The sequence below is a fragment of the Lepidochelys kempii genome, chromosome 6 (assembly GCF_965140285.1).
Source record: "Lepidochelys kempii isolate rLepKem1 chromosome 6, rLepKem1.hap1, whole genome shotgun sequence".
In the NCBI taxonomy this organism is placed as follows: domain Eukaryota; kingdom Metazoa; phylum Chordata; order Testudines; family Cheloniidae; genus Lepidochelys; species Lepidochelys kempii.
The window spans coordinates 12,096,407-12,106,938 of record NC_136385.1 but is presented as its reverse complement, the minus strand read 5'-3'; the positions used below and the strand labels follow the sequence as shown (position 1 = coordinate 12,106,938).

The 10,532-nt window shown below is 58.4% G+C and overlaps 1 protein-coding gene across 1 annotated transcript; it reads right to left on the bottom strand.

Annotated features, from left to right (window-relative positions):
* Nucleotides 1–2,897: 2,897 nt before the first annotated feature.
* CDK2AP2 (cyclin dependent kinase 2 associated protein 2) lies at nucleotides 2,898–9,982 on the bottom strand. The gene is made up of 4 exons (XM_073346666.2): nucleotides 9,461–9,982; nucleotides 4,472–4,572; nucleotides 4,254–4,386; nucleotides 2,898–3,279 (listed from the first exon to the last, which is right to left on the bottom strand). The coding sequence occupies exons 1-4, from the start codon at nucleotides 9,552–9,554 to the stop codon at nucleotides 3,212–3,214; spliced, it is 396 nt and encodes a 131-aa protein (XP_073202767.1). The 5' UTR covers nucleotides 9,555–9,982; the 3' UTR covers nucleotides 2,898–3,211.
* Between the last annotated feature and the right edge of the window lie 550 nt (nucleotides 9,983–10,532).

Below are 10,532 nucleotides of genomic sequence, written 5' to 3'. Positions count from 1 at the left end.
CACATTCCAAGCAGCCGACACGTGGGGCTCTTTAAGAAATCAACACGCTAGCCTCTCTGCCTGTGACATCACAGCTAGTTGCCATGGAAACAGCTGTGACATCAGAGGCCAATGACATCAAGCCCCAAAAGGGAATAAACTGCGGCGGGGAGAGAGCGGGAGTCGAGTGTGACTCACTTAAAGGGTCAGCTGTCATCCTTCACTCCGCAGCCAGGGACTGGCCCCACACTCTCAGCTCTGCCCGTACCCCTCAGTCCCGACCCACAGCCCCTGCGATCCTAACCCTTGGCTCCCCTACCATAGCTCTGCTATTGCCCCTCAAGCCTGACTCCCACCACTCGCTGCTGTTAGGCGTGTTGTGGCACACAGCCCCGCCCATTTCCTGCCTCAGTGCCACATGCCAGCTGCTTGCGGGGAAGGCTCAGGAGCAGTGATTGGGTAATTAGGCACCCTTGTGCCAGGGGTCAGTCCCAGCTGCAGAAGCAAAGCCCGCTCCCTGCGCCCAGGAATCTGGTGGCTCTAGCCCTCTGCAGCACCCAGACCCACCTGGGGTCTGGCTCAGTGGGACATGCTGGGTAGAGCTCTCAGGGTGAAGCAGGAGGCGATGAGGCTGCATGGCCAGCCCTGCAGGAGGAATGGGAACCCTTGTGGGCCTGGCACATTGAAGGTTTCCTCCACAGGACAGTTTAAAAGCTAGCATCTACCACAGACCCTCTGGATCTATGACACCAGGCATCAAGCCTGCCCACCCCCAGCTTCCTCCTGCCCAGCTCCAGCTCCGTGTGCCTGGGCCATGCACTGGGCCTGCCCATCACCAGTGCCCGGCTCAGACTCAGCCCAACATGTCTAGCACTGTTCAGCAGGAGCCCAGCAGAAACTGATTGGTGCTGGCTGCAACTCTTGCACTGGTATCACAGGTGCCATTCTCCATGCATCAGCCAGGACCCCCAACCCATCCCAGCCCCACCAGGTGTCACAGGCCTGGCAGATGGGTAGGTGGTAGGGGCCAGAACTTCTCAAAAAGCACACTCCCACCCCAAGAGCCTGGCTGTGGCCCAGACACTGGGCACAAAGGCTGGGAGTGTCCTATCATGCCCAGCATCCAGGAGAGGGCTGCAATGCACAGGCCATGGGCTGCTGGTACAGCACTTGATCCATTAACCAGAGCGGGAGCACACGTCTCACACGCAGCTGCTGAGGAGCAATCGCTGGCAGAGATGCCAACCATCCACAAGCAAATCGACCCAAGCTCGTGTAGCTCAGCAGTTTCTGAGCTGGCCCTTGGTGCCACTGAATAGCTGAGCTCACGGCAGGCTGTCCCATACCTGGCACCAAATAAAAGGTATCTGGAAATGACAAAATTAGCTATTTGGGGGAGGGTTGGCAGGACCCCTTGACCGAAGGACCTCAGATTTTCCTCACAAAATCTACTCCAGTCCCTGCTGTGTTGCAGCAGTTTTCAAGACAATCTCCCTCTGTATAGGAATTTTAAGCGCTTTGATTATTAAAGTCAGCTCTTTATTGGGGTATGGAGTAAATAAAGTAATATTATTTACTCCTCATAACACAAGAATGAGGGGTCACCAAATGATAGGGAGCAGGTTTAAAAACAAAACAAAAGGAAGCATTTTTTCACACAATGCACAGTCAACCTGTGGAACTCTTTGCCAGAGGATGTTGTGAAGGCCAAGACTATAACAGGGTTCAAAAACTAACCAGATAAGTTCATGGAGGATAGGTCCATCAATGACTATTAGCCAGGATGGGCAGGGATGGTGTCACTAGCCTGTTAGCCAGAAGCTGGAAATAGTGACAGGGGATGTCACACTCTGGGGCACCTGGTATTGGAAGCCAGGACACTGGGCTAGATGGACCTTTGGTCTGACCCAGTATGGTCATTCTTACGAGGGGAGGCAATAGCTGAGAAACCCCTTTGAGCAGATGATGGTGGCTGGCACTTCAAACTACTGTTGGCCTGAACATGGAAGCATACACTTTGTACAAAGCATTTCATTTTTCCATCAAAATGAGTCCCACCTTTGGAGGCCCTTGCCAGAGTCCTAGAGGAAGGAACCACCAGGCAGATATGGTCTAACCTGAATATCACAGGCCACCAGCATCGCCCAGCCTTGCTCAAACAACCCCAAATTTGGACCAATACCCTACCCCAGGCTTCCACAGGCACAGCAAGATTCAAACCAATCCAGGTACGAACATGGATTCTAGAGCTCTTATAAGTATCGGCTGTTATCCTGTGTGTGAGCCTAACTCTTCGCTGTAGTGGCCCTGCCACCCCACCCCAACCCCCTCCAGTAACAGCGGTGTGTCCCCCCTCCACTCCACTGGAACATGCCCTTGATCCAGGATTCTAACCCTGCAGGGCTCCAAGGGTGAGGCCAGGCTGAGTGCTGGACCCAGTCATACTGCCAGCTGACTGGTCATGCTGAGTCAGTAGGATGCTTGGCTAAGACAGTGGGGAGGCAATGCCAGGCCACTGCACAGGCAGAACACACTTGGAAGGCAGGGGGTTGAGCAGGGCAGGTGTGACTAGAGTAGGGCCAGCACAGCCCCGCCCAGGTGCAATCCCAGCACCACCATGCTGCTTTCCCATCAGCCACGGTGACTAAGCCATATGCCCCAGGCACACTCCCAACCACCAGCTGGGGAGTGTAGCAGGTGGCATGGCGCCGCATGATGCAGTTCCAGGCTCCAGGTGCTGAGGGCTCTCTCCAGCTAGCCCAGGGAATACAGCATCCTGCCCCTGGTGCAAGGCTGCCTCCCTCCTGTGAGCTGCTGCTGCTTCTAAGGCCCTGGGAGGCCCCAGGAACCTGCTGTGGGAGGGACCCACTCCTTCCTCGTCACTGGGGGCAGCACAAACCACAAGGGCCAGAGGCAGGTCAGAATCCCAATGCTTTCTTTTATTGAGTTATAAAAACAAACATGTTATAAAGATGCGAGAAAAGCCGCTGGCTCCTCTCCCTGGAGATCTCTGCAGCATGGTCCAAGCGCCAGCTTTCCCAGCGCTGACTGCCGGCAACAGCTGCACTCCAGCAGGACCCGCTCCAGATCCTCGGCTGATGAATGCTGAAAGGTCCGTGTGGGGTATGGCAGAGCCGGGTCTCAGGTGGGAAGGTCCGTGGGAGGGCAGATCTCCAGGTTCTCAGATCCTCATTGGTGGGAAGGTCCATGGGGTGGGGCAGGGCAGCAGCTGTTACGTACGGGCATTGCGCTCTGTCTCTGCCAGACACTCTCTCACCAGCGCCCGGGCGTGGATAATGCCTGGAAGGGGAAAACCCAAGGGAGCCTCAGACCTGCCGAATGGCCTCCGAACCCAGCCCAGCAGGGCACAGTGCCAGGGCCACACCTAGGCCACTGCAGGGATCCAAGCACTTTTGGAGCTCTAGGAGGTCTGGCACCAGCTCATAGCCAGGAGCAGAATGCCCACAAGCAGAGCTGAAAGGGTAGCATCAGCCTTGTGGGAGAGGCACCAGCCAGCCCTCTGACCCCCCTGTCCAGGAAAGAGAGTGGATCCTGACTCCTCAGGCTCCACTCACATGGCACTGAGCCATCGGCACTGCAGGCACTGGCAGGGAGCTGTAGCTTTAAGTGGCTGCATGGGGGCACTCTCAGCTTTAGCCTGTGAGGGATGTTTCTCCTCTTTGCCTCCCTGTTGGGCAGGGATAGAGGGGACCTTACACTGGGCAGAGGGGTGAACTCCTCCTTCCCATCCGGGAACTAGCTGCCCCACAGCCCCTCACCCCAGTATCTGCCATTGCACCCGACAGCAATGCCACTGCCAGGAAACAACGCGAACAGAGCAATTGTCTTCATGGGGTTCGGCAAGAACTGCCACTGAGACGCCTGGGGCAGCCCCTGCCCCCTCCCAGGGACTGGTTCAGGCTCACTGCAGTTTCAGGCAGCGTCGGTCACACCCAGGGCAGCTCCCGACCCCCAGCACCAGCAACGGGCTCAGACTCAGGCAGCGTTGCTGTGTCAGTCATGCCCAGGGCAGCTTCCTCGCTCCGCACGACCCACCAATGGGCCCAGGCTCTCTGCAGCCTCAGTCAGCCTCACTGCACTGATCACATCTGGGGCAGCTCCTCCTCTCTCCCCCAGCAATTGGCTTAGGCTCTCTGAAGACTCAGGCCGCAACAGTCACACCCGAAGTAACTCAGGCTCTCAGCAGATGGCTCAGACTCTGTGCACAGTCACTGAGTCAGTCACACCCAGACTGACCCCCCAGGGCCTCGTACCTCGTTTCAGCCGCTCCATGGCACTCTTGCTACCTGCATAGGTGGGTCGAATCTCTTTGCCCATCTCCTCAATGACTGAGAGTAGGTCAGTGTACGTGCTCTGGGAGCCCTGGGAACCTGGTGGCTTCATGGCCTGCAAGGGGCAGAGAGAGCATGAGAGAGCCAGCCCTCCCCAGGCCATGCTGGAGCAGGCAGCAGAGGTGGGGGCAGCAGCTCACCTGCACGTAGCCCATGGACGGGGGGCCAAAGTCGTTGAAGAGGGGCCGGAAGGGGGCAGAGGCTCCAGGGACAGATCCAGATGGCGATGGGACACTCGTGGCTGAAAGAGATGAGAAAGGAGAGGGGAGGTCACCTAGGTAATAGCAGCCCTGTTCCTGCCCCAGTGCCCTGTGGCCAGCACCATCCAGCACACAGGCCCCTCCCAACCCTGCTGTGGGCTGCAGTGACGCTAGAGGCTATCCCGCTCACAGCACATGGTGTTCCTTCCCCCTGCTGTGCGGAGTGGGTGAGGGAGTGGATTGGATCTGCTGGGCTTCGGTTGGGGCAGGGCTCTAGCCCTGGTGCTGTTCAGTGATCTCTGGCCTATGCCATTCGCTGTCACCACAAACCGGAGGGAAGAATCTGCTGCTTCCTCCCTTTGCTTCAATGTCCCCTGTAGTTCCCCCCGATCTATCGCCACCTGCCTATATAATAACACCCAGGCTGTGCCTCACTGCTAGAGCTACAGGACACGCCCCACCAACCCCTACAAGCTTGTCTAGCTGGGCTCCTACACTGGCACCGTCAGCATGGTAACCAGGGCTTCTGCAGGGACTGCCTTGCCTCTGACAACAATCAGGGACTAGTACAGGCCCATGGCCTGAGAAGCACCACCACCACGCAGCCCATCCCCCTTCCTTTGGGCTCAATGCAGCCTGTGACACTATGGCTCTTCCCTGTGGTGCTCCCGCCCCATGGAGGGCTCAGTTCCACTCTCAGCCCTCGCCACCTTCCTGGGGCCGAGAGGCTGGGCACAGGGCTGGGAGGAGACCAGGGCTCTCGCCCGCTCGTTGTGCAATCCTACTTGCCCGCTGTGCCATGGGCAGAGTGCCACTGACTGAGCTCTGCCAGGTGCTGGGAGCATTAACCCTAGCTCACAGCAGCACCACAGGCTTCTCTCCCCACACCCTCCGCTGGCCTTGGCCACAGGAGCTGACAGGTTTAGCTCAGCTTCCTGCAACCAAGTGTTGCAAAGGAACAAAAGCCTATCTTGAGCAAGAGCTGCCTCCGCCCCACAACCCTATCTCCACACTGCCCCTCCTACTCCCAGCCTGCACTTGCTCCACTGTCCATAACCTGGGCATCGTCCGTGACGCTTAATTCTCTCCTTCCCCAGCCTTGGGTCTGTAGCTCAGCCCACCACCCCAGTGCTGCCTCCCCAAGTCCCTGCTCTAGCATGCTGCAGCTGCCTTCCTCTGGGCACAAAGCAGCATGGGTATCTCCATGCATGCAGCTCACTTGCCTTCCCTCCAGATCCCAACAAGTCACCCTGCTCTCCAGAGGCTTCTCAACACCACTCCAGCCTCCCTCACTGGCCTGCTGTCTCACTCAGACCTTCCACGTCTAGCCTCCTGCATAGCACAGGCCAGGGAACCCACCCAGCCCAGCTATCTCCTGCCTTCCCTGCTTCCTCCACTTGGCTGGCACCAGCTCCTCACAAAAGAATCAATGTCAGAGCTTCCCGCACGTCCTCCCTCATCTGCTTCACCAACTTCTCTCTCACTTCAAGTCTCAGCTACAAGCATCTCTCCATTTGCCTCAAGTCACCTGCAGTATCAATCCTGGCTTAGAGAACTCCTTGTTGGACCAGAGAAGTGGGAGACTCCTGGGTCCCTCATGCAATGGTTTGGCATAAAATATCTTTGTCTCATGTCAATGTCTGTCATACAGCTGGGAGAAAAGTCCAGATGTTTAAACCTGCTGACTAAGGTCTTGTTTACACAGGGTGGTATTGCAGAATAGCTGTTCCATGTGTGGATGCTCTTACTCCAAATCAGTTTAATCCACTTCCCATGTGGTTTAAACTAACTCAAAACAAGGCACTCTTGTTCTGGAATAAAAGCATTCACACATGCAGTTAATCAGGAAGAGTTAATCCACTTTTGATTCATATGCCAGCTTCTTCCAGGTTGACTCTCTCGTGTAGACACGGTCTAAGCTTCCCTTCCAAGCTCCACAAATGAGGATTCACTTTTTTGGTGAGGTTACAAGCCTATGGACTGTCCCAGGGGTCAGAGAGTCTTACAGGAGAAAAATGGAAGACAAGATCTGAATATCTAACATGAGTCACACAAGCAGATCAAACCACTACCACAGTACAGCTTTCTTTACACATCACACACATTGGCAGAAAAAGCCAATACCCCTCCTCCCCCCAGCTGTGACATTTCCTGATTTTTGCATGCTTAAAATATGAAGCATCTACTTCAAAGGAAGGTGCAAGATACTCTGCAGCAGCAGTTATGGGAGAGCCTGCCCCATGGCAGAGAGAATATTAAATAATAAGAACTGGTTCTGGCTGGATGAAAGGAATCCCCTGTTAGATATCTGATCCTTTTCTGTATCCAGCTAAGGTCTTGGCCTCGGTGATATCCTAGGGCAGTGAGTTCAACAAGCTAATTGTGTAAAAAAGTATTTCCCTTTACCATAGATTCCTGGAGTTAAAAGCAGTGAGCCTGATGTGCCACATTCCAATGGCATCGAATGCCCTTGTTCCTTGCATTACGACAAGGAAAATACACAGTTCTGCTCTACAGTCTCTAGGAGTCCATTCAGTGTTTTGTATCCTTTTGTCAAATCCCCTCTCTGCCAAGCTGAGCTATCCCAACCTCCTTCCAGGGCTGAGAGTTTCTTGTCACTCATCTCTGAAGCCCCTCCAATTCTGAAGTGACCAGTATTGCACATCATCTCCAAGGGAGGATGCCCCGCTGATTTACAGAAGGGCATGCCGAGGATTTCAGTAGTATTCCCCAGCCCATTCCTCAGGCAAACACAGCGCTGCATTTGCCTTTCTCACAGTTGTTGCACAGCAAGCAGAGGAATCACAGAGTGGTACACAGCAGTGCTGTGAGTGGTGATGGTTAATTTACAGCCCAGTAAAGTGGACGGTGAGTTCAGATTAGTCCCTTCAATGTGCATTACTAAGCATCTGTCCCTCTGGAATCCCACCTACCATGGTGCTGCTTTCTTCTCATACCGTGATTAGGTCCCTCAGAAGTGCCCTATCAGCATGAGTTTCCCACTCCAGGAACAGAATTGACACTTCTAATGGAGTTTATCACCAGCTACAAATGCAGCTTTTCTGCATTTAGCCTCCTAATTCCTTAGGAGGGAGTGTACAAGATTGCAGAGTTAACTGATCTGAAGTCAGGAACGCCCAAGTCCCAGCTGCATGCACTACCCTGTCACCCGTAGGCAGCATTATGATAACAAGTCAGACTTCACAATCCGAGGTTATTTCTCAAACAACAAGGTGCTCTTCCAGCTCAGAGGCTACAAAGCAGCATCTGCTACAGACAAGCAGGCTCTCCAAGTCACTGAATGGAAGAAGACACAGCAATCAGCTGAATGACCCACACAGCCAAGAAGAGCAGTGGGGACAGGCCAGCTCACTTCACTGCCAAGGGATGGCCCCTTCCTCTGAGCTGCACTCCAGGAAGGCCATCTTGTGGTTTGAAAAGCAAATGCCTGGCCTGGTGCACAGCTCTCATGGCAGGCTGGTCCAGGGGAAAAAGCACTGAAGTGGGTGTCAGGTTTGAGTTCCACTCCTTGCTATGCCATAGACTCTGGAGAAGCAAACTCCCCCCACCTCCCAGTCCCCCATTTGTAAGATAGGGGCACCTGTACTTTACTTTCTTAATAATGTGCTCTGAGGCCTCAGAATGAGAAGTGTTACCTAGGAGCTGAGCTGACAGATCACGGTGAGAGAAGAATACACAGTGTCAAAGCTCAAAGGCAGCAGAGACAAACCTGCCAGTGACCACATTAGCTTCTCTGATGCACAGTGCCCACGCATCTACCCAAGGGGAAGTGGAAAAAGTTCAGTGTAATACTGAAGAAACAGTGTGAGCCACAAGCAGCCTGTGCCAATGGTGCAGGGCAGGGGAAGGCCTGCGGGTGACAGAGCCATGGTACTGTCTGGCAGGGGGGGAAAATCAGGATGTTGATGTGGACCAAAGTTACTGTGAAGGGGCTCTGGCCAGGGGGGCCCCCAGCAGGTGGTGCCCTCGGCCCTTGGAGATTTGGTTCAGGGGCTGGGAAGCCAGGTAGGGCTGTGAGGGCGGGGATAGTCCTGTGCATGGGTCTGTCAATGGCAAGTGGGGGGGGGGGGTCAGTTGGGGAGCTGGGTTCCTGGGGGAAGGAGGAAGATCTACAATAAAGTTACTCGTGGGGGGGGGGTAAGGCTGGGAGGGGGCTGGTCCCCAGGGGGTTCCTTGGCAAGGGGAGGGCTGTTCTCTGCAGGGGTTAGTCTCTCACTGGTGAAGGGAAACAAGGTCAGACATAAGGGGAGCAGACTTCCAGGTTGGGGGGGGGGGTTGGTTTTTCACTGGTGCGTGGTGGAAATCACTGGCTCCCATGGGGGAGGGAAAAGGTCCCTGCTCCCAGGAGAGGGGCTGTTCTGGGGGGAAGTAACTTGTGGGGGGGGGTCGCTCCCAGGGGAAGGGCTGTTCTGTGGAAGAGTCATGAGGGGGAGAGAAGGGGTGCTCCCGGGGGAGGGACTCAGGGGGTGGGGTCGCTTCCAGGGCAGAGGCTGTTCGGGGGGGGGAGTCACTCGGGGAGGGGGGGATCACTCCTGGGGGAGCAGCTGTTCTGAGGGGCAGGGGTGTTTCTCGGGGAGGGTGGGGGTCGTTCCCGGGATCCAGGCTGCTCTGGGGGGTGGTCACTTCCAGGGTAGGGGCTGTTCTGCGGGGGGTGGGGGTCGCTCCCAGGGGAGAGGCTGTTCCAGGGTGAGTCACTCGGGGAGCGGGGTCACTCCTGGGGGGTCCCTCTCTCCCTCACCGGCGGGCGGGGCACTGGGGGCGGGTGCCGGGGGCAGTCGCTCGCGGGGGAGGGGCTGTTCCGGGGGGGGGGGGGAGTCGCTCGGCAGGGGGGTCGCTCGGGCAGGGGGGGGTCGCTCCCGGGGGAGGCGCTGTTCCGGGGAGGTGGGGGGGGGTCCCTCTCTTGCTCACCGGCGGGCGGGGCCCCGGGGGCGGGGCTGGCGCTGCTGCTGGTGCCGGCTGCTCCGGAGCTGGCGGGGGCGGGCGCGATGGGCTTGTAGGACATCCCCGAGTCCCCTCCCTGACGCGGCGCGCGACTCCTGGGCGCTGATTGGCTGCGGCTCCGGCGCGGGGCGCCTCGGTTCCCGGGCTAGCGGGAGGATCCCGCACGCTGCCGCTGATTGGCCGGCTGGCGAGGCTCCTCGCGCCGATTGGCCGGCCCTGCTCACCCCTCGCGGTTGATTGGCCGCAGCCTCACCGTCCCGCTGGGTCCCGACGCCGCTCTCGGCTCTGTCCTCACGCTGAGTGGGTGGGCGCGCGGCCCCTTCCCGGCCCCTCGAGCGCGCGCGCTCTGGCGCTCACCCCTCCTGCTCGCGGCCCGTCCCCACAGGCCTGGGCCCGCCAGGCCCGGCGCGCGCCGCTGCCGCCTGGCTCGCTCCGCTCGGTCCCCTCAGCGCCCGCTCGCGATGACGCCTTTCCCCCCCGCGCCTGCGTCTTCCGCCCCCTCTGTGACGTACGCCTCATACGTAATGGCGCCCGCGCGCTCTCTCCCGTCTCCATGGAGAGCAGTGGGACGCCTGGCTGCGGCCTAGGCGCCCTCGGCCAGCCGGTCCCTGGAGGGTCGGCCCCGGTCCCGGTCCCGGTCCCGGACCCGCGGCAGCAGCGCGGCCCGCCAGGCCTGGTCCGGGTCCGGGTGCCCCCGCCCGCAGCTGCCCCCGGCCCGGCTCTCGGCCCTCCGGCGCCTGCTGCCGGGCCGCCGCGCCACGAGGCTGGGGCGGTTCCAGCCTCGGCCCCTGGCAGGACGGGCTCTGAGTCGGCGCTACCGGCAGCGGGCCGCTCGGCTGGAGCCGAACCCGTGCTGTGGCCTGGGGTCCCCCCGCTCCGCTGTGCGGCGGGGTCCCTCCGATCAGACCGCCGGGCCCCTCGGAGGTGGCTCTACAGCCCGTTTGCCCGGGGCTGGACCAGCCTGGCCCCGGGGGCGTGGATGGGGCGCCCGCCGCCAGGAGGAGGGCGCCATCGCCTGGCTCCTCGCCGCCCATCGGCC

Excerpts from the sequence above, each read along its gene's own strand:
- CDK2AP2 (XM_073346666.2), bottom strand. The coding sequence starts at position 9,554 with ATGTCCTACAAGCCCATCGCGCCCGCCCCCGCCAGCTCCGGAGCAGCC. Across the intron at positions 4,573-9,460 it reads CCCCGGGGCCCCGCCCGCCG|CCACGAGTGTCCCATCGCCA; the intron begins GTGAGCAAGAGA and ends CATCTCTTTCAG. Across the intron at positions 4,387-4,471 it reads CGTCCATGGGCTACGTGCAG|GCCATGAAGCCACCAGGTTC; the intron begins GTGAGCTGCTGC and ends TGCCCCTTGCAG.